The following is a 23,498-nucleotide window of genomic DNA, read 5'->3' on the forward strand; positions in this document are numbered from 1 at the left end:
TATGGGGCTAGAATACCCTCTGTACAATGGTAGGCATAGTCCCCATAAAGATATAAATCCTTTCTTCCTCCTATAGTACGCCGGATCCGCTATATGCAGCCAGAATCCTGCCATATTCGCCAGTCGTTTGCAGGCCCGTTATATGGTCTAATTAAGGATGATACAAGCCTGTCTAGGGTTACAATTGCTTGGAAGTGCATTCTGTGCTTCCTTTGATATCTAGAATACCACTGCCGCTAGACTTCAGAGTCTCCTGCTAGTCGACAAAAGCCTTAGAAGGTTCCGTCAACGAACCCCTATATTTAACCACACCCACCACTGTCTTCAATCACTTCTTCAAATTGTAACAGCTTCTTGTATATAAGGTATGGGTGCTACTTGAGTACAGCCTCAAACTCATGTACTAAGTGGCTCATTACGTTGTTGAAAACTGTAGAGAGCCATGCTGGCGATCGCCTAAAAAGATCAGCGTAGGTTGACTAATGCCCTAGATACACAAGGCGAGCTAGGACTACACAAAGAGCAGTCTCTAAGTCTGGCTTTACCCGGTCTCTCCATTCGATTTTATAAAGCCGAAGGAGTGGCACAAGTTAGGCGATTTCCTCGATTGAAAACCTTAATAGTATAAGAACCTATACCCTAAACCTCAACCCCTATATATCAATTACTTACTGGAACTTGTGTACTACCTACCCTAGAGTTTGACTACCCCACGATCGTAGATTCTAGTTGAACTTCTCATATTCGTATGTAATCCGGGCTTGTAGGCGTTGAGTTATATGTAAAGACTGTATAAGCCACTGGTAATATTGTAAGGACACAGGACCCAGCTCACAGTAATAGCATATGAGAGTGCGAGTCGGAGGCTGAATGGATGCTATCCTATAGGTCTACTATGAAGGATACAAAAAAGATGAAGGGGGAACCCCGTTAAGTCTGTTTCCTTAAATACCCAAAACGGGCCCGACTCGGTTATCTCAACCCTAGCCCTGAACCTTCCACCGCAACAGGTCCACATCAACCCCGAACCCTATACCCTTATAAACTTTAGGTCTGGGTAAGATGAGATAGAATAGATTTTTTGAGAGTATTGTAGGAGGGGGGGTTAGCCCGAACCGTTCCCCACTATAGTGTAACTCGCTATGTGCTCCTCAACTGGTCCGAAACAGCACGAAGTCAGTTTTCATGCCCGTGGTGACCGTAACAGCTCTGAGGCGGGTCCTTCGAGTATCTAGGTAAGGAGGCATCCTTACAAATATCGGCGCTAGCGATGATGTGGAACAAGTAAGGCTGCTATGCAAACAGTAAGAGCAATCAACTCTAGCTCTTTAGTATCTGACATTAGGTTATATTATTATATTTTTACACAATATAGTAGCTACGTCACAAAGATATTTTATAACGAAAGTGGTGGTCGAATAGGCCCCTACCTGCCTAGTTCCAAAGCACTTACTGAAGTAGAAAATTTTATCAAAGGCTAGTATTCTACAGAGGGAACAAAGGGCTCTACGTCACATAGGGGATTACAAAGGGAAATAGGGGGTATGGCTGGAAGGGGAGAGTTACATACAATTTACTAGTAATAAATTAGCTATCTAACGACCGATCATGATCCAACTTTTCTACACTGATTAATACAGTTAATATAGCCAAACTGACAATATATCACCAAAACTACAACTTCCTACACGTCACCCTTTTGATATTGCCTAATTAAGAGGTACGGTAAGCACTAAACAAGGATTCTATTACTCTAATACTAATATAATCTAGTAGTACTCTAGTACTGCTTCACATCACCGGATCAGGCAGTGTTAAGCTGATGACTGTCAAACACTGCTGAATCGCTCTAGTCCCCTGTTGCATTGTAACAGAGCCATTTCTAGCCTAGTAAATTAGTAGTGTATCATATGTAGTTAGCTATAATCAACAATTTAAACGACATCCTATACTTGAAATAGGTGAATACTATATATTACTCTATGATAACTATAGAAGCTGACCCTTACAGCATCTAGCAAACAGCCTAGCTTGCTATGTAGATGGCAAGCCAGCTCTCTAAAGAGAGTCTATTAAGAGCCCTAGCCCTAGTCTCGACTGGCTTAGCCTGCCCTTGCCCTTAGAGGAGCCCCCTAACTACTTGCCTATCCCATCTATAGATTCCCCCCTCTCCCCTAAAGGGCCTAGCTAGCCCCAACCTAGAAGGATGACAATGTTGACAATGGCGCCACTAGCGCCACCCCTAGCATTACCTATGGTAGTCAAAACCATATAACCGCTAAGGACATGCTCTTTGTCATACGGCTCTACATCAAGGAGTAGGCCGCATATGGCCACTAGTCTAACTAAGCATTTTAGAAGCAGATTGCCAAGCGCCATATAGTAGACTAAGGCAAAGAGCACTAAACTCTTAGCTAGGCTATAGCCAAGCTTGTTTGTAAGCGTAGGACATATATCACCAAGCTTAATAGCAGTAAGCAAGACACCTAGTCGTCTATGACAGACACTCTAGACTCCTAGATCACTATGCTTAATGCCTAAGAGAAGGTTAAGCAAGCTTAGCAAGAGGCATAGGGCACTGCTAATGAAGAGACAACTGCATTAGCGGTGTAGCAGCAGGCCTCTCTTATGCTCTAGACAGACAAGATGCAGCTCTTAAGAGCTGCTTCTCATGCCTACTAGCAAGAGAATGAGGAGGATGAGAGCAGCACTGCCCCTAAGACCCCACACCCTATAACTACAGACCCTACAACATAATGATGATGACTAGCTGCCCTAGCACTAGTTATAGCCCTCGAGGGGGATCCTATCACTATAGGACTTAAACACCTCTTTAGCGTTGTTAAGAGGGCTGCTAGTTGGATAGGCAGCGCCTTAAAGTAGGAGGAGAGGGAGGAAAAGGATGCTGCTGTCAAGAAGCAGCTTAAGGACCTAGAGTCTAAGGTTAGCCCTGTTAATGACAATGTCGTATAGATGCTAGCGATGATGTAGCAGAGGGGGAATTAGGAGGGGAATTAGGAGGGGAATTAGGGGGAGGGGGGATAATAGGGATGTACATACCTATGATAGATATATAGGAGTTAATCTAAACCAGTTCCTCTGCTCTTGCCCCTATAGGCATGTCTGTACATTCATAAGCAAGACAGTAATGACAAAGTATGTAGCGACAGGCTACATACCAGCCCTTAGCCCCTTGCTAAAGGCACTATATGACTAGCTTTGCTAGACAGAGCCAAAGACTCTCCCAACCTCAATCCTAACAGAGGACATAGTAGCGTTCTGTCACTACTAGTCCTTAGGCAAGCTAAACCGCCCAAGTGGATGCTCGATCAGGCACGTAGTGCTAAAGGCAGCTAAGTAGGCTAAGTCACTAAAGACATAGAGGGTCTTATGACCCTCTATGATCTGTTAAGAGGTTAGCACTAGTTACAAGAGGGGGGAAGGGGGGACTTACCTTATAGATAGCTTCGTCACAGCCAGACTTACACTATATAGCTTCATCACAGACTTACACTATATAGCCTAGTTATTAACTAGGCTAGCAAATGGCCCTATAAGCGAGCTGATTAAGCCATCTAGGGTATAGATGGCTTGCTAGTTAACGCAATGAAGGCGCTTGTGCCTAGAGAACATAGCTCTCTAGGCCACATTGCCTTATGGCTGGCAATGTAGACGGCAAGTGCCATCTATAGCCCTAGACACCCCTAACCCTATAGACTCTCTTGATCCTAGCAGCAAACTCTGCTAGCTGATGGTATGTCAGCTAGTGGTGCCACTAGAGAGGCAGCCTAAACTAGGCTGCGAGGAATAGCACTATGTCATTAAACATAATGCTAAGCTAGGCCTTAGAGCATCTAAAGACATTACAGAGGCTCACCTAGCAGCCTAGGTAGGCTAGTCTAGCACAGATGACTTAGAGAGCAGTCTCTATAGTCGGTGCTAGATGGCTCTCCTAAGTCACCTCCTTAATACAGAGCAGGGGAATCAGCTAGCATAGTTCCTATTCTATAAACCAGAACAGGTGCTACGCATTACCTAGGGGTAGGTCCCCTAGGCAGAACAACTAGTGTTTATAAATGAACACTAGCTGAACCACTTATAGCAACTGCTGCTGCTGCTGCTTAATTAGGTGGCAACAGTGCTACGATAAGCAGCAACAGCAGGAGCACCTCTTATGTGCTAACACCTAGTGCTAGTCTTTGGCCTTAAGAAGGAGAGCTTCTAAGTGTCTTGTGTTGAGGGCTTGCGAGTGCCTCATTAAGGTTAGTAGGTGGTAAATCTGCTATTCATTAGCCCTGCTGATCGTTAGGGTTAAGGGTATAGCGGTGATGGCAGGGTATAGGCGCCTTTAACTAGGTATTGCCATATATGGTAATTTCTTAGCCTAGAGAGCCTAGCGCTGATTTGGGAATAGAGGGGCAGGGGTGGTTACTGTCACACGCTAAAAGTTCGACAGTAATTCAGTTGCTAAATTGCTCTAGTGTGGTAGAAGATATGATGCTAGAAAATATAGTGGTAGAAAAATACAGTCCTATAAAATCAGTACTATAAAATCCAGTACTATAAAATCCACCACTATAAAATCCACCACTATAAAAATCAGTACGCTGTGTACATCCGTACATCCACTAACAGATTCAGTACTAAAGAGTACGGACACCGGTACGAACCACACTACACCACTATCCCCGATCCGGATTAGTTCGTCAAGTACCCCCTCTCCCCTGTCCCTCACCCCCTGTCCCTCTCCCCCCCGTTCTAAAACAAGAAAAAGAGTACGTACAACCCCCTGTTCCTCCACGCGCCATCCCCAATAAATCTTGAGCACCCTCTAACCGCATCCAGATAGTCGACCGAGTCTAATCCGACGACCCCTTCTGGCCATGTCGCCGAAGATCGATCACTACTCCTCTCCCCTCTCTACACAGAAATCTCCCGAAATCCTGCTCCTCCGTTATCCGTCTACAAATGGAAGTGTGAGTGGAGAGTAATTCAAAACACCCCCCATGACAATGGGGCCGCGGCGGAGATGGGGGTGGAGCCGAACCCATTGACTCTCTCTCCCCTCGTCCATCCCCCCCTATCCCCATCATTGGGCAAACGCTGGGCAGATGCTGGGCACACGCTGTCCAGGACTCACCACCTTTCACCAGCGACCTCCCTCCCCCAACCGACGCACAAGCACAGGGGGCCCCCCCCCCCGCCCCCCCCCGGCCTATCCGCTACGGCCGCCCTGCTGCGTTCTGTCGCCTCCTCCACTTCCTGCAGAACGGCCAGCGAAACGGGCTCTAGACGGACGATCAAGTCGATCACCGAGAGAGAGCCTTAGGAGAAGGGAAGAAGGCACTTCCTGAGTGAAGCTTATTTCCTCCTCCCATCTGCTCTTTATTTTGGCTCCATTTCGACATTCGATATCCACTCCTCCTTGCTTGATTGATTGATTGTTTTGCTTGGCTTGGGTTCGTGAGGCCGTTCAGTTTGCATACGTTGCTAGAACCGAGCTGCGAGCACCTTGATTGTTTGATTGTTTGAATCATCATAACCACCACCACCACCGCCGGCGCGCGAGTCTATTGACGACAACACTCCACACCACACGAGCAATATCCCAACTCGAATCCCCTCAACCAAACCGCCAAGCTCACCCACCGCCCACACCAACCCTCATCGACACAATACCCGCACCAGCCCAGATGCCCAAACACCGCGCCTCAACATCCACAACCATGGACCTTGTCTCCCTCGGCGGACGGTCCAAGTCCTCGTGCCCCACGTCAGAAACAGACGGCAGCGGCAGTGGCAAGGCCGAGGGCAAGGCAGAGGAGGGCGGCGCCGCGTCGGACGCGGTGCGTGAGAGGGGTGCGCAGAATGGGGATGCACAGGCGACTTCGTCGGGGTTTAGGGAGAGGGCTGGGGAGGCGGCGTTGAGGCCGCTGGAGGGGTGGAGGTTAGGCGGTGTTACGACTGCGTGAGTTATATTCTGATATCCTTGAGGTGGGAGTTTGGGAGGGAGCGGATGTTGGGGTGGAGGGGAGGGAGCTATGGTGGAGCTGGTGATAATGGAAGGATAACGGCTGATGACGTGACGTCTACAGATTATTGCTTGGCCTTTTCCTCGCGACACTCGAGACGTCGATTACGGCTACGGCACTGGTGTCTATTGGGGAGGACTTTACAGCTACGACTACTGTATGTGCCCTCACTACTCCTGCGAATTGACAATGATGACGGCTGACGAGTTGGACAGACTACCTGGGTTGTAATATCCTACCTTCTCTCATATATGGGTACGCCCTCCCCCCCGCCATTCCCCTCCCGCCTACACCCTCCTAACACCTCCCCCCAGGCTTCGCCGTAATCTTCGCCCGCATCTCCGACGGCATCGGCCGCAAAGGCGCCAGCATCCTCGCCTGGCTCCTCTTCGCCGCCTTCTCCCTCGGCTCCGGCCTCGCCACAAACATCAACCAACTCATCGCCTTCCGCACCCTCCAAGGCATCGGCGGCTCGGGCCTCTTCTCCCTCTCCATGATCGTGCTCCCGCAGATCACCCCTGTCAAGCTGTGGGCCCTCATGTCCTCGCTGGTCGGCATGTGCTTTGCCTTCTCCTACGTCCTCGGTCCCATCCTGGGAGGTGTGATTGCCAACAACTCGACGTGGAGGTGGATATACCTCTTCAACGCCCCCGCTGCCGTCCTCGGCGTAGGCCTAATCCTCATCGCCTGGCCCGCGCAAGCAGATCGCAAAAACCGCCTCTCAACATCCCTAGCCCAAATGGATGTCCTCGGCGCGCTCCTCCTCCTCGTCGCCACCGTCCTGTTGGTGTTCGCCCTGCAACAAGCAGGATCCCAAGAATACGCCTGGAGCAGCCCCGTCATCATCGCCACGCTCACCGTCTCCGCAGTGTCGTGGGTGGCGTTTATTGCGTGGATCGCGTGGCTGGAGAGCGGGAGGTCGGGGTTGAAGATTAAAGCGATTTTCCCGCTGTCGATTGCGCTGAAGAGACCGACGGGGCCGGGGATCTTGTCGTCGCTGGTTGTGGGGTTTCCGTTCTTTATGATCCTGATTAATCTGCCGATAAGGTTTCAGGTTGTGAACAATGATAGTAGCGTTATGGCGGGGATTCACACTTTACCCTTCCTGGGAGGAGTTGCTCTTGGCACCACACTTGGAGGTGGGATCGCGACAAGAAAGAACTTGACGGCGCACGCACTCATCTTCGCCACGGCACTGGCTTGTCTCGGCTCGGGCCTCATCTCTACGACCGCTGACGGCCTCCGTATCCCGAGAGCGCAGTATGGGTACCAAGTCATTCTCGGCACCGGCTTCGGGTTAGCATTTACCAGTATCACCATGATGATGGCGCTGGCTCACGATTTCGACACCGTTGGTACGTCTACTTCGCTTTCCCTGTCCATTCTCCCCTTTCCCCTTTCCCCTTTCCCCTTTCCCCTTTCCCCTTTCCCCTTTCCCCTTTCCCCTTTCCCCTTTCCCCTTTCCCCTTTCCCCTTTCCCCTTTCCCCTTTCCCCTTTCCCCTTTCCCCTTTCCCCTTTCCCCTTTCCCCTTTCCCCTTTCCCCTTTCCCCTTTCCCCTTTCCCCTTTCCCCTTTCCCCTTTCCCCTTCCATCCCTTAAACTCAATCGTAGAACCTCCGCTAACACCCCCCCCAGCCGCCGCCCAAGGCGCTGTAGGCCAATCCCGCGTCCTCGGCGGCTCCATCTCCCTCGCCATCGGCACCATAATCCTCAACCGGCACCTCTCCAACCTCGTCACCCACGCCACCTCCCCTCTCTCCCGCCTCCAGCTGTCTTCCCTCCGCGCCTCCCTCGCTGTCCTACCGAGCTTTTCGGAAGGGCAGCAGGAGGCGGTCAGAGCGGCGTATGCGAGTGCGTTTAGAGAGCAGATGAGGGTTTGTGCGTTTGTGCTTGTTGGAGGGGTGGTGGTCACGGGGATGACGTGGCAGAGAGTGCCGAGGAGTGTGGAGGAGAGTAGGGCGAGGCAGGGGAGGTTGGCGGAGATGCAGAAGGGTGGGGGAGGGGGGGCTGAGGCGTAGAAGGCTGATCAACTCATCTCTCTTTCTGCTTATCTGCTTGTCGAGTCGCTTTTTCTGTATGTGGTGGTTGGGATGCATTTTTTGCATTTTTTGCCCCGTTTTCCGGCTATGTGCCGAGTACATCTAGTGATCTGTCTTCGTCTTGTCTATTTTTTTTACCATCATCATCGTCAACATCATCACACATCACCAACATCACCACCACCACTCATCACACACCAACATCATCACATCAACACACATCATCGCATCATAATCATTTACTTTATCGGCGTTCTCAGGACGGGGTCACAAATTGGGGTTCACGGGGCTATCAAACTTGGGATATCGGGTCTGGGCCAGGCGGGGTTAGGGAAATCGTGTTATCTAGCATAGTTCCTTTTTTGTAGCTGAGGGAAGAGAGTGGGGAGAGGGAGGAGGGGTAAGAGAGAGGGAAGAACCGGGGGAGGCCATTTTGATGTGGTAGGGTTTTAGTATATGATTTGAGAGGCGGGAGGATGAATATAAATGTCTGTTTTTTTGCTATGTGCGTGCTTGAAGGGGCGGGAGGTTATGAGGTATGATCCCGAAAAGTTGTGTTGAGTCTTACTATCCCCCCCCCTGAATGATTGTCACCATCCACTATTTTGTCAAAATGCCTCTGCTAATGATCTCATCTTATTAACGCCTTTTTACCTAAACCGATCGCTATAAGTGGGTTTCCACAAACTTCAAAATAGCGGGTCGTTACAATCATTCAGGGGTTGTCGGAAGTGACATGACATCGTACTTTGTGTGATATCATGGATACGCTCTGTGCTGTACGGGTTGCAGTGTATATATCACTGTCACATCCATCACGACAACTCCAAGATACCATCCATTGTGTTTTTCCCCCCGAAGATACGTCGGAAGCAGCGGGTGCTCAACAGGCCCATGGTGCAAATATCGTCTCTTTGTCTGCGGACTTACTAATCTGTGCTCGTACGTATCGTGTTTTCTCACCACCCCTCCCCCAACGTAACAACCCGTCCCCCACATCCCCCCTTCCACCCCACCACACCACCTCGCCTTCCTACTCAACTACTTCGCCCGCCAACTTGCGAAGGTGTTTGTGAAGTGGTAAAAGCGTTACTGGGTGGAGTGTTGCGGGTGGTGGGGGGGGGTTATAAAGGGATTGCGCTATTCTGGCGCTGAGAGTGGTGTTGGGGAAGGGGTTGGTGGGTGTTGGTCTGTTGGGGGGCTTGGAGGCTTGGTCTGGTGTGAGAACATGCGATGCCATAAGTCCGGGGTGCAGTCATGGTGGGTATCAGGGTCTGGGCTGGTGTTGGCTGGTGTGTACGTGAAGACGGGGGGTGGGTGTGTACGTGAAGACGGGGGGGGTGGTGTGTACGTGAAGACGGGGGTATGTGGCTGTGATGATGAGACTCAACTCGATAGACTCCACAACCCTCATCCTCACTGAGCCAAGGGAGGGACAGTGTCAGGGCAGGTAAGAAGTTATTACCTGGAAGAGTGAGATAAATATAAATATGATTGTAGACTCGACGATCAGGGCTCATGCTGGTTCTGGTGTGAGTGCGCACTGGAGTTTGCTTCTCTTCGATGCCAGCGGGTCTATGGGGAGTTGATGAGTTACCTGGCTTTGATAGCGGGTCAGCTGCTTTGATATCGATGTAAAAAGAGCCCATCTCTTGAAGTAATCATAGATAAACTGACAACATCAGTACTCCCTCTCATCACCCCGCTCTTGTGGTGATATACCGATCCGACTCCCTCCAAAACACATAAACACCCAAAACACCCTCCAGTCACCCCGAACTATTACTCGAGTACCAATATCCCGAATGCACAATATCCCGAATGCACAATATCCCGAATGCACAATATCCCGAATGCACAATATCCCGAATGCACAATATCCCGAATGCACAATATCCTGAATGCACAATATCCCGAATGCACACAAGAGAATAGGATCCCTGTTCACCTCAGCCTACGCCTACGGCATAACATTCGTAACCCCCCAGATTCAGGTTCGTACGACTAGGGAAAGACTCGGTGCGGAGGAGATTTAGACTTCCTGTCACCGTTGGGGGTTTCTCACTACCAGTTTCGTTCTCGTCATTGAAGCTCTGCTTTTGTCACCGCAGCGATCACTACCGAGCCCTCAGTATGAAACTATGCTTGAGCTTGCTTCCAGAAGCTCCCGGCTTCGATGATCCCGGCCACTTTCTGGTGATCGCTGCATTGCAAGGTAACATCTTTTCTCTAAGCGTCAGAACGTAGCTCAGAATAAACGCTGATTGTCTCCAACCAGGAACTGGTCTGCGTCCCGCGTTCGCGTCGAACATTCCGACATTCCGACATTCCGACATTCCGACATGAGGGGTTATCCTCCCCCACGAACACTACACCTGCATACGATCTGCACGGGCGACGAGGTGATAATTCGTCGATCTCGACGTTGGGAATAGCTAGGGTGGGCCATGGGGGACTGGTGGTCCCAAACCGCCGGTTCGAAGATTTTCCAACCAGGACCACGGTCCGCGTTGCAAATCTCGATGTGGTCCCCCAACGGTTTCTTGGCAAACCGATCATGTGTTATCTTAACTACGGAGGTGTTGTTCATAAGTTTTGTGAGTTGGTCGTGGGATGACCGGGGGTTGGGCATGGGTTGGAGCATGGGTACGCGTAGGCTTGTTTGTACCTTTTTAACGCGTCAAAATTCCTACTCTTTCAATAACTACAATGCCTCATCTTACTCGCGATGAGCGGCTTCGTTGCACACTACTATGCTCCCTAGATTAGGAGTTCCAAAAAATTACAGCCTATATTGGCTGCACGGAACGGCAGGCTTGGTATGCTTGCTAGGGCCCTCTAACTCCGAAGAAGCGTATAGGTAGGCCACTTATTCTATCTGATGAGCAAGTTCAAGAGGTTATTGAGTTTATAGCCTCATCTCGCACGAATAGGCGTATGCTATATACCAGTGTTGCCCGAATACCGCTCTGAGTACTACTTGAGCATCCTCGAGTAGAGTACTCAAAATTGAAGCTCGAGTACCGGTATTCGAATGCCGGTACTCGAATACCGTGAGTAGTACTCGCATATAAAATAGAAATTGACTGTATTTACTATTCTAACTCTCATTATCTGCATCGTCGCCGCTGTCCTCGTCGTCGCCTTGTGATATAATACCCCAATTCCGTAAGCAAAGTAGATATCTAAGTGTAGACGGTGATAATCTGTTCCGTTTCTTTGTGATAATATCACTGCCAACACTAAATACTCGTTCTGAGTCCGCTGAGGTAGCTGGAATAGCTAGGTGGTCCTTTGCTATAGAAGCAATCAACGGATATTGGAATTGCTTACTCTGCCAATATTTGAGAATATCTGTGTTCCTACCAACTGTCGGCCTTCATCCATCGCTTCCATTCTGGCTCAGTATCGTGATGGCTTTGCGATACATATAGCTCGTCTTCTGAGTCTATATCAATACTCATAGCTTGCTGCTCTGGATTAGATCCTCATCTTCAATACTATTAATAACGTTTGCTGCTTGAATATCAGACTCGTGGTTGGTAGAAGCAGTCCTGCCACTGTGCCTTTGCCCTGTTCTTTTTGATCGATTGTGTACTGTCTTTCCATATGATATTGAAAACATTGAAATTATACTGAGGATCACAAATTGTAGCAATCGTAGAGTGACTCTGTGGCTGATTCGTAGCTAGAGTATAGTAATCATTAAGCTTCTTTAATGCAATCAAAGTAGCATTAGCAATTGGGCTTCGTTCTGGTAGCTCACTTCTCATATATTCAAGCTTCTTGATCATTCTCATATACTGCGGAACAGCATAGTTAAGAGTTGGATAAGAAGAGCCCTGTAGCTTCTCAGTTGGGCAGATAAAGATATAGAATAGCTTTAATAAGTCATGTAACGTAGCCCAATCTATTGCTGTTAAAGCGATATCCCTCATACTAATATCAAGTTGCTGTGATGCGCATAAAGCTGTAATCGGAACCTGAAGCTTTAAAGCCATATCGATTATTTGTTAAGTTGAGCTCCAGCGGACTGGCATATCAAGTGTCAACTGACGGACTTTAATACCTGCAGCTTTACACTGATTCTTCAAGGCATCTTCCCATCCACAGAGGTTCCGAAATACATATATGATGCTGGAGCTTGGCAAGAACAGTCATGATTTCATTTTCAATAGTAGTTGGTATTCGCGCAGCCCCAACCTCAAGCCGGTATGCCTCTACATTTTCGTCAGACGTTGCCTTTAAGGAAGCTAAAGTAGCTTGAACAGCAATGTTGATAATATGCCCAATACAGCGTACGTCTCCTGCTTTCGCTGTAAAAGCCCATGGTTGTTTCAGGGTAATAGGTTGCGCTGATGCCAGTTTTTCATATTCTAATAGCATAGTTGTATTTGTAGACGCATTATCTCTTGTAACTGTAAAGATCGCAGGCGTAATACTATAATCGTCCGTTACATGTATCATCTGTTCAGCAAGGTATTCGCCAGAGTGGATTGGCTCCTGAAGGTGTATAACGTCAAGTATAGTATTTCTCATTTGCCAATTATCATTTATTCAGTGTATTGTAAGTGCTGCATACTCAGAATAGTTTTGAGCGGACCAAGTATCTGTCGTTATTGCAAGTCGTCCACCGCTTATAATATGTTGTTGTAATTCTACTTGAAGCCGTGCTTTATGATAGCAGAATAGATCCCGTCTGATCGTAGTTCTACTAGAGTTTAGATGATGAACTAATTGCAGGAATGAGTGGCTTTCCACAAGGCATAGCGGTAGGTTATTTGATACCACAAAAGAGAGTACAAGCTCTCTATATTTTGACGAGCTTAGTGCGTTACTGGGTGCTTGGCAGGCTGGAAAAAGCAGAAGCAGAAGCAGAAGCAGACGGCGTTAACGAGCTTCTAATTGAGGAGGATAGCTTCTCGTATTCTGCATGCACAGATGGGTGCATCTTCTTAAGATGCTTCCAAAGATTACTCGTCGTCTGGCTCTTTAGTAGCTGGCTCATCATATAGCTGCAATCAGTTTGAAGGCATTGGTATTGGATTCTAGCAGGTATTGTATCTAATAAAGTACGGTAGAATAGCCCTTTCGAAAAGAGGATTGATGTAGAATCAGGTGATTTAACTCTTAGAGGCATATGCGGCATCGGAATAAGGGGCGGCAGCTCTAAAGCATCAGACTGATACTCAGCCGGCACTGGCGACAGAGAAGAGCCACTCATTTTCACAGTCTGAAGTAATACGGAACGCTCAAGTGGAAGAAAGCTTCAAATTATCTATTCTATTCTATGCCCAGTTACCCATCATTGCCAATGGCAGTATTCAGAGTATTCGGAGTAGTACTCGGCGAGTCCCTGAGTACTCAAAAATATCACTTGAGTACAGTAGTACTCAGGGACTCACCGAGTACTACTCATGGCGAGTACTACTTGGGCAACACTGCTATATACAAATATAATACACATTCTTAATATTCCATGCTTACAGCTTGTACTTGTAAAGACACAGGGCACCCAGCTCACAGTAATAGCATATGAGAGTGCGAGTCGGAGGCTAAACAGATGCTATCCTATAGGTCTACTATGAAGGATACAAAAAAGATGAAGAGAGGAACCCCGTTGGGTCAATCTCCTTAAGTACCCAAAACGGGTCCGACTCGGCTAACCTGCCTTCACTCTCACCACGTGACTGTAACCTGTCCGACTCAGATACCTTCCGTCACTGAGGGACAGGCATCCTTACACTACACCCCCTCTTAAGAGAGTGTTTTGTCTGTGAAACACGCTGTGAGAATCATTTCCGCAACATCTCTGAATGGTATCCGTGAGAAGAGCATTTCATGTTGGCGGTAATTCTGTTTGTAATTGCATCTGTAACAACCCTGTTTATATGTCGTGTCAGGAAGGTGCATTGTATGTCATGCTGTTGTGCCGTATCGACTCCGTTTAGTGTGTGAAACCAGAGTTTGCTTTGTTCGCTCTGGGGTACATTCCTGGTGGTCCAAGTGGGCTCCGAATCGTATCCGTGAAGCATTCGGGTTGAACTTTCTGATGTATGAAAGGAGAAGTGGCCGCGCTAACCCGATTCGGAGTTCATTATTGTAAGCCAGACTATGAGTACGCAGCCGCGTCCACTTCTTCTTGTTGTCTCCAACAACAACGCCAGCGACCACCCCTCCGAGGATGGTAAGTGACCCCTTCTCGTGGATTGTCTGACAATGTACTAATAAATTGGATAGTATATTTTCAATCCACACGAACGAGTAGGTGATGGGAACGTGTTGGTGCGTGGGTGACAACGTGTGCTGGGCTGACGGGATTCGCAGAATTTTAACTTTGACAATGCCGGTTCCGACGCCCTCCGGGGCCCTTTTGGCTGCGTTCCGAGTGCTCTGTCTGCACTGCCTTCAGGCAAAAGCTCGTGGGATCCAATCTCACGATTGCATCTGGTCCGCGGCCAGCTCCAAGTGTGGGTACTGCACTGTGCAGCTGGCTTGCGTCCCGGTAGGTTTTCTTGTTGGATTCGGTGTTGGGGTTGGTTGGCTGGTGCTGATCTTGGTGGGAATAGCTGCCCTGGTTCCTTTGGGAAGAGTTTGCGGCCCTCCGCACTGCCGATGAGGCCACCCCCTCATTCCTGCTGACGTCGCCACCGCCACCACTGAGGCAAATCGGGTGACCCTCCTGGCTGCGCAGAGCGTCCCCAAGCTCGGATGCTGCTGACTATAGGCTGTGAGGCTTGGTCAGAGTCTGCTAGCAGGGGAGCTGTAGCCCTAAGGTCTGTGAGTTGCTCTACTACTTCGTTGCCTTTGATCCCCATGTGTCTAGGGGACCAGCAGGTTTTGATGTCGAAGACTTACATAGCTTCCCAGCAGGTGAGAAAGGCCCACTAGGAGGAGAAGGATGCTTCTCCCTAGAGACACCATATAACTAAGGTGCTGTTGATACATAGCTAGAGGCGGCTGTGTCTAATGTCTAGGGGGAGGCGGAGGGTGTGCTGTAGGCCCTTCTAGGCTCTGATAATTTCAGTGTCAAAGACATGTGAGAGGGGGTTGATAGCTCCATTCCCTGTGGCGATCTAGTGTCTGTTCTAGTATATAGCGTATCTGTATCCGTGTTACGGCTACGGTAACGTGACGTCATGGTTACAGGACCAGGGCCTAGTAACGTGACATGTGAGTCACAGGGGGCAAGCGGGGTGGTAGGCTGCCATGTGATGGGGCTAATGGATAGTTGCAGAAACTAGTGGATATTGGATAGTTGAGCTATCCATGAACTATCCTGAATATCTAGCTATCCGCCAACTATCCAGATTACCCATGAGGCACGACGCCACTATATAAGTAGATAGTATTTCCTTAGATAGGAGCTTCGTGCTCAACTCAATATAGTATTCTTTACAATACTGTAACGTGTTACTTGGAAAGCCTTTGTGTCTAATCCCCTGCCTCCTCTGTCAAGTCAACCTTATGCAAGAAACCTCTGTGTCTTCTATCGTTTAGAAGTCAGCGTTACAATCCGACTTTTCTGTTGCCTGCTTAGTGCTGCTCTAATCCATCAGAGAAGATGGTGACGTCTGTTTATAGTAGGTGGTCCCACCATTGTTTGAAGGCGGCTGACGCAGTGATCTTGTCCTAGCCACCTATAGGATCTGTCCTGCATCTAGTGGTGTTGTGGCCAAGGTATGCTAGGCAGCAGTACTCCTAGTCTCTAGACTTTGGTTTTGGGGCGTTAGTGTGTTCTGGCTCCTCTGCCCCTACTAATCATAGGGGGCTGAATGCGCTAGACGAGAGGGTGGCTTGCCTCTATAGTCTAGAGGCACATAGCGAAGTTATAGGTGCCCTAGTTAATAATGCCTTGGACATCCTAGGCTAGTAGTTGGACGTTTCTATTAAGTGATGGGGTGGCTCTATAGAGGCAGATGTCATCTACGTAGCCAAAGCAGAGGGATGTGTCCTAGGAGAGGAATTCTGCAAGGTAGAGCATGTAGAGGACTAGTGAGAGAGGTGACCCCTAGGGCATCCTACAGACTACTTTGTAATATGGGGTGGTGGAGTCTTTAAGCTAGACCTGGACCTAGCGGTTGGTAAGGAAGCTGCTAATGAGCTGTAGCAAATTGTGACTTCGTTTCCTGTAGCTAGGGCAGCTTCTGCATCGTGGGTGAAGCAGGCCACTAGGTCCATGGCTGATCGTTTAGGGAGGGCGCCCCCATGTTAGGGACTAAGGACCGAGTTAGTGAGGGCTGTCTAGGCAATGCGTCTAGCGACTATCCTTTCTTGGCCTTTAGAGGTGCAGGAGAGGAGGGCGATAGGACTCTAGGAGTGTGGTGAGGTCCTGTCTTTCTTGCTGACTTTAGAAGCATAGCGACTTCTGCTAGCTTCTAGCTTTAGGGGAAGTGGTTGGCTGCAAGACATCTGTTGTATAGGTCGTGGATCGCAATTTTGATGTGTTTCTAGCATGCTTTGAGGAGCCGTATAGTAACTTTGTTAGTGCCTAGAGAGGTGCTAGAGACTCCGATGGTGTTTCGCTCTGTCTCCTCTAGTGAGATGCCTTGGTTCTAGGGTAGGTGGCTAGTGCCGTTCTAGCTAGATAGGGGGTCTGCTAGTAGGTCATCTGTGTCGCTATACCTTTCTAGTATTGATGTCTAGAGGGCCTCTGCTTTTCCCATTGTATCCTCAATGGTTTGGCCATTGATTGTTAGTAGTGGTGCCTTAAGGTTAGAGGAGAGCTTGTGCCATCTAACGTAAGTTGTGGCATAGCAGGACGGATGGCGTAGCAGGACGTTCAGTGGTAGATTATCGCACGTAACTGCAATACCATGTATTAACTACCTTAGGGCTTAATGATAATACAGTAATATTCTCTCTCTAAGTCTTCCTCTTCAATTTTCAATTCAATTGGCACAATTATCTTGTTGTTTAGTGCTGTTGTACCTAATCCCTATGTTCTCTTTATTGTTGCCTCCTCAGCCTCGACAACTTTAGACCATAGTTCCTCTGTAGTAATATGGAATTGACCCTTTAAAACTGCCCTCTTACCCTTGTTCTGTGTCCTCTGTGTCTGTATTATCGCTTGTAGATTGTCTGCTTCACGTTGTTGTAAAAAGTTGCAAGTGTTTAGTCGCTCCGTCTCTTCTGCCAATTTGTGGATGTACTGTGTCATTAGTGTATTTAGTATTGTATGAGCTTATAAAGCCGTAGCCAGTACCGCATTTGCTTTGTGCAATATATAGCAGTCTAGGGGACTGCTATGTTGAAACACCGTCTTGAAGGTGTTTTGGGACGTTCATCTGCTGTGCTTGTTGCAACTGTCAAATTCAAATCCCGCATGACATGCAGTGGTTAGAATGGTTGTAAGCCTGCTCCTCTCTATGCAGAAGTAATGTTATTAATCAAAAATGCGTCAACTCTTGCCTGCATGTATGCAGTTAACCACTCTGCCTTTTGTACCCATGTGAGTTGCGCTTCATTTAGATGTGACAGCGCAGATGTGAGGCGCTTTTTTAGTAGACTGAACACTGCAACATCAAGCAGCTGCAGCACATGCGAAGTGTGCAGTGGGAGTATGAGGAGAGATATTTGATTCTACATACAGTGTGATATAAAACCACCACTTATATGACTGTCGTGACCATTGCATATAAGGAGTCATTGCTGTTGTCCACTGTCTGCCTTCTTATGCGTCGCTAGTTCAAAGACACATTTTAACCATTTAACACCATGTAAATTGCTTGTCCAACCCTTTGAGTTTGCAGAAAAGTACCATTTATCAATCAGTTCTTGCAGAATCCAGCTTTGTAGAACGTTCTGTCCTTTGAATAATGAGAGGGTTGATGGTTGTGCCATCTATACAGATGCACTCAACAGCGGACACCCATTCTTGCTGTCCTGAGTGCGCTTAATAACGTGTATAGAGTGTAGAATCAACGATGATTCATGTACTCTCTATAGTCCTAATCGAAAACCCAGTCTGTCTATGTTATACACATTATGTTCTTTAATTTGTAGACGTGTTACGGCCCTAGTACATGTTAAACCACCCTACTAACACTGTCTTCGTAACCCCGCTTATCCTTTGCACTTCGATTCTTCGTCCTAATCTAACTTGTAAATGCAGATGCCGTTTAATGAACTGTGGAACCTAGTCCTGACCTAGCGGGAACTTAGGAGTGTCGGAGTATATGTTTGTTAGTTGGTTGTTATGATGTTAGCGAGGTTCAGAATCATGAGGTTAGAAGATGTGGCATTGGTTTATGCGGATTTCAACTGCAACTTCTTAGAGTATTTGGTGGCTCGGTGCATACCCGCTGATTGTAAGCTCCTTGGTCCACTTAAGTAGCATACTTTCCTATGCTTTTGATAAAAGTTGTTGTGTTTGGCGTGCATCTCTCTAGGAGAGTCCACCTGCGACACGTTTTGTTACAGTATTCCTACTGAGGCCTAAAGCTTTTGCCGCCTCATAACATAATTTATATGTTCTAATTTGTATGCCTAATACTGCTTCTGCTATCAGAATCTCTCAGTCACACACCTTTTCACTTCTCTTTTGTGTCATTGTTGTGTTATAGTTGGTTGTTGCTGGTTTAGTAGGGTGGTCTAGTCACAAAACATCCTGATACGCCATCTGTCCTGCTACGCCACGACTTACGTTAATGACTTTGTAGAGTGCCTTGTCATCTTTAACGCCATTGATGATATGTTTCTAGTAGTCCCATTTAGCCTAGCGCACTATGCAGTGGAATTCGCATGTGGTTTTAGAGGGGCTGTCCTCTGTATCATCTCTATAGAGGAGGTGGCGTTAGTGCGGCTCCTAGCACTGTGGTGTCTACTATAGGGCTAGGTGGCCTGTCCTACTGTCTGAATACAGGTGCTAAAGACCTCTGCGATAGCTATAGCATATCGGTCAATGCGTGCTAGGTCTAGTGTGTTAGAGAGCAGTGTTAGGGAGGCAATGCCGTTCTGGATTAGCCCTGCAAACTTAGGGAGGGCAGAGTCTATAGTGCTATTCGTTATAGCCTATTTTTTAGGCTGACTCTCTAGTGGCACCACTAGCTGACATACCAAATTAGCTAGTAGAGTTTGCCACTAGGGTTAAGAGAGTCTGTAGGGTTAGGGGGTCTAGGGCTTTGTAGATGGCACTTTCTGTCTAAATTACCAGCTATAAGCTATGAGGGTCGGCTTCTATAGTTATCATAGAGTAGTATTCACCTATTTCAAGCATAGGATGTCGTTCAAATTGTTGATTATGGCTAACTACATATAATACACTAATAATTTACTAGGCTAGAAATGGCTGTTATAGTGCGACAGAGTTCTGTTACAGTGTGACAGTCCCCTTTCCTATTTGGGCACGTGGGGCTGGAGTGGGCACCTTGGCATTAGGTACGCCTTACTAAATATGTTACTGTTACACGCTAAAAGTGTGACAGAACAGTTGCTAAAATGCTCTAGTGCCAAGCACCAAGGTCTCATTCTAACAGGATCAGAGAACGATCTTCGTGTAACAAACTCCGAGTCTGTGTGGGGCTTTCCTTGGAGCGCGGGGTCGCTTATACCCCACATTTTCATCTGAAAGCCTCAGATCTATATTACGTAATAAATAGTACGGATCCGACTTCAACCATTAGGTAATGACTTCAACCATTACCTAATGGTTGAAGTCGGATCCGTACTATTTGTGGAGAACGATCTTGTATAACTATTCCGACTAGCATTTTCATCGCTCACAGTCGGGCTCAGCGGGGTGCGTCGCGACAAGCGATTTAGTGGAGTAGCGGTGAGAGGCAACTCGTGGGATGATCGCCAGGGAACAGGGGTACTATGATATCCAGGGTCGGATCCGTGATGCGGGGTTTTCCTAAGTCATGGGATAGTCAGAGCAAGACTCTACAAAGATATATAAGTATTAAAATACGTAGAGAGATAAGTTTCTAATTAAATAGTTACTCAAATATCCTTCACTAGTTTGGATTAGTATCTTCATTGTTTTGATCGTCGTCGAGTATTGTGTTGTTCAAATCTGAAGTCACCAAGACTGTGCAGTTTTGCATGTATCTACTCCTGATTCTCTCAAAATGTCGTCTATAGCTGATAAGCCTGTTTCTGTTCGTCAAGAAGATGCCGGCGTCAAAGAGCTTAAGGAGCATGATTTAAATTCTGAGGGACACGATGACGATTTCTCGGGGATTGATGAGAAGAAGACGCTAAGAAAGATGGACGTCAGACTCATTCCAGCTCTCGCAGTCTTGTATTTGCTGTCTTTTCTTGATCGTGGAAATATTGGCAATGCGAAGATTCAAGGCCTTACCAAAGACCTTCATCTATCAGATGACGGATACAATATTGCGTCGACTGTGTGAGTTGCTAGTTGCCCCGTATGAAAAGTTTAAGACGAACGATCTAATGATTTGAAACAGCTTCTTTCTAACATACTGCGCCTTCGAGGTCCCTTCGAATCTTCTTCTCAAACGCCTCCGCCCATCTGTGAGTTTTCTCTCGTTTCTAGATAACTCAGATCTAATGTATTCCTAGATCTGGCTGCCTTCCATCATGATCGCCTGGGGAACCTGCACCGTGTGTCTAGGAGTCGTCCAGAATTACCACACGTTAGTCGTCGTCCGCATCTTTCTTGGCGTCGCCGAAGCTGGTCTCTACCCTGGTGTGGCGTACTACCTGACAATGTGGTACTGCACGAACGAAATGGCTTTTCGCCAAGGTCTCTTCTTCAGTGCGGCGTCGATGGCTGGAGCTTTCTCTGGGCTTCTTGCTTATCTCATCGCTAAGATGAACGGCGTTGGCGGATACGAGGGCTGGAGATGGATTTTTATCCTCGAGGGCCTCCTTACCGTCGTTGTCGCTATTGCCGCTTTCTTTCTGCTCCATGATTTCCCCGAAACTGCTTCGTTCTTAACGCCGGAGGAGAGGGCTTGGGCTGCTTATCGTCTCAAGTACCAAGGATCTAGTCGCTCTGACAGGATGGTTGCTGAGGATGACAAGTTCAAGTGGAAATATGTTGTCCAGGCTATGACTGATTGGCAGCTATATCTCGGAGTTCTGATGTACTGGGGTATTGTCTGCCCCCTCTACGGAATCAGCCTCTTCCTGCCTACCATCATTTCTCAATTGGGTTACACTGCGACAATTGCTCAACTGCTCACAATCCCGATTTACATCACAGCGGCCGTCGTGACATTGGTGGTCTGCTACTTTTCGGACAAGGCCGCAAAAGCAGGGAGGAGTCGCTCGCCATACGTCTTCTTTCCGATGTGTGCAATACTCGTCGGTTTTATTATGGCCATCGCTGGATCCGCAGCAGGCACTGTCCCTGGCGTCGTCTACGCCGGCGTTTTCATTGCCACCTGTGGAATCTACCCGGCCTTCCCAGGAAACATTACTTGGATGTCCAACAATCTCGCAGGTTCCTACAAGCGTGCAGCCGGTATGGCGTTACACATTGGCGTTGGAAATTTGGGAGGTGCAATGGCCTCGAACTTCTACCGCAATGTCGATTCTCCTAAGTTCCTGCTAGGTCACGGGCTCGAACTCATGTTCTGTGTTATTGGCATGATTGCTTTAGCCGCGTTGAGATATAGTTATAGGCGGATTAATGAGAAGAGGGATGCTTTGCACAGTGATGGGAGCGAACATACAGATCAGCAGTTAAGTGAGATGGGAGACAGAGCCCCAACGTTTAGATACCAGCTATAGGTAATTGCTTAGAGCCTTTATAAATTTAAATTTTATAAGATTAGCAGCAACAAAAAAAGGAAAGTAGATTATTTTAACACTAGCTACCTTACGGGCGACGGCCCATTTTTTTAGACGGTTGTGGCACTCTTTGATAGGGTGCTGGCCTAATTTTACATGGGTGATTTGTGGGCCATATGATGCTTGCCAGACCAGTCCAGGACTAGTTGCCCAGTACAATATCTCCACCGTAACAGTATTCAACACTATGATCTCACTAGAGGAGACAGAGCGAAACACCATCGGAGTCTCTAGCACCTCTCAAGCGATATGCATGGCACCAAATATCCTTCAAAACTGAGCTAATAAACTAAATGCTCTATGAGAGAGTATGGAAATAGCTGTACAATAGTATCGTCATTGTGACAGGATTATTTCGAAACTATTCCATATAAATTCAATACAATATCGTTCCTGATGTACGAACATACACATGTCATATACAAATCATAATATTCCAGGACAAATGTGATTTACTTTATCCTATTTATGGTTTTCTAATATACAATTATGGTAGTAAATCCATCCATGACCATAAATACTCTACTATTAGCCATACGCCATAAAACATTGCTGTAAAAAGGGGTACTAAAGTAAAGCTGCTACTGCCTTATTCAGAATGAGCAGTCAAAAGAGAAGGACTCAATGGTCTGTTAGGAGTCGTATCCATCAGAACCTCATTAAGAACCAGATCATGACTTTTGACTAGGTCTACTACATTCCACACATCCTAATACCATAGGACTTGACAGTAGGAGCAGCGTCTGGCAGTACAGTCTTCTGTACAAGTACAGGAGAGTCTGTAGCCATTGGAACAGAGCTAGCATTAAGGTGGGTGGTAGCGATCTTGCTCACAACCTTAGAGATTGGTGCTAGCATCCGCACAAAGCGCCTTAGAGCCAAGCTCCTTCTGATATCATGAGTTGTTGAAAACGCTAGGGACAAGAAGGGCTCCTCGCTCTGAACATGTGATTGTTTTAGTCAACAGCGAAGTATCAATGGTATGATAATAGACGCCTTCCCACACTCACTCATTGACCATGACCCTAAGTGGTTTTCTAGAGACTGTATTCGACTCTAGCTAGGGGGGAAAGGGAATTTCTAGAACTGTTAGGTAAACTCTACCTAGGCATGTAGGGTTAGCAAAGGACCATATAGGATTGGATAGAGCCTCTAGACGATACCTAGGAACTCACTATGGGCTGAGTCTAGGGGGCAGCTCATGACAATGTCATTGGCGACCAAATTGTACCCAGGTCGCCTTTGAAGTAAGCTCCTCCATCTACATCTGTAGCTCCTGCACTTGATAATGGAACCAGCCATGGCACTTGATATCCCTTCTGAGATTACCCCTTGTATTAAGGCTTGCATCACAAAACTAACAACAGAGGTTAGCTCTTGGTGAAAGGAACCTAGCTAACTGCTGCTTGTTACGGCTAAGTGCTAGTGCTATGGCTAGCGCTTACAGCTGCAACCTCACGTGATGGATAACATTGGATATCATGGATATTTGTTATCCATGTTATCCACGGCGATCCACAGAATGTCATGTGATGGATAACATTGGATATCATGGATATTATGTTATCCATGTTATCCACGGCGATCCATGGAATGTCATATGATGGATAACATTGGATATCATGGATATTATGTTATCCATGTTATCCATGGGGATCCACAG

At 47.5% G+C, this 23,498-nt stretch overlaps 3 protein-coding genes across 3 annotated transcripts; 2 read left to right on the top strand and 1 right to left on the bottom strand.

Annotated features, from left to right (window-relative positions):
- The first annotated feature begins 5,284 nt into the window (after positions 1 to 5,284).
- Positions 5,285 to 8,546, top strand: VC83_02204 (uncharacterized protein). Its single transcript, XM_024465872.1, has 5 exons — positions 5,285 to 5,968; positions 6,096 to 6,189; positions 6,248 to 6,287; positions 6,347 to 7,387; positions 7,668 to 8,546. Exons 1-5 carry the CDS (start codon positions 5,694 to 5,696, stop codon positions 8,048 to 8,050), a joined length of 1,833 nt encoding a protein of 610 aa, XP_024326592.1. The 5' UTR covers positions 5,285 to 5,693; the 3' UTR covers positions 8,051 to 8,546.
- Positions 8,547 to 14,402: 5,856 nt separating this feature from the next.
- On the bottom strand, positions 14,403 to 16,252 carry VC83_02205 (uncharacterized protein; the record flags this gene model as incomplete). Its single annotated transcript, XM_024465873.1, has 2 exons — positions 14,403 to 14,792; positions 16,193 to 16,252. The coding sequence occupies 2 exons, from the start codon at positions 16,250 to 16,252 to the stop codon at positions 14,403 to 14,405; spliced, it is 450 nt and encodes a 149-aa protein (XP_024326591.1).
- A 3,759-nt stretch (positions 16,253 to 20,011) lies between these two features.
- VC83_02206 (uncharacterized protein) lies at positions 20,012 to 21,859 on the top strand. The gene is made up of 3 exons (XM_024465874.1): positions 20,012 to 20,423; positions 20,485 to 20,551; positions 20,600 to 21,859. Exons 1-3 carry the CDS (start codon positions 20,143 to 20,145, stop codon positions 21,773 to 21,775), a joined length of 1,524 nt encoding a protein of 507 aa, XP_024326594.1. The 5' UTR covers positions 20,012 to 20,142; the 3' UTR covers positions 21,776 to 21,859.
- Positions 21,860 to 23,498: the final 1,639 nt, after the last annotated feature.

This window comes from Pseudogymnoascus destructans (assembly GCF_001641265.1).
Source record: "Pseudogymnoascus destructans isolate 20631-21 unplaced genomic scaffold scaffold_4, whole genome shotgun sequence".
In the NCBI taxonomy this organism is placed as follows: domain Eukaryota; kingdom Fungi; phylum Ascomycota; class Leotiomycetes; order Thelebolales; family Thelebolaceae; genus Pseudogymnoascus; species Pseudogymnoascus destructans.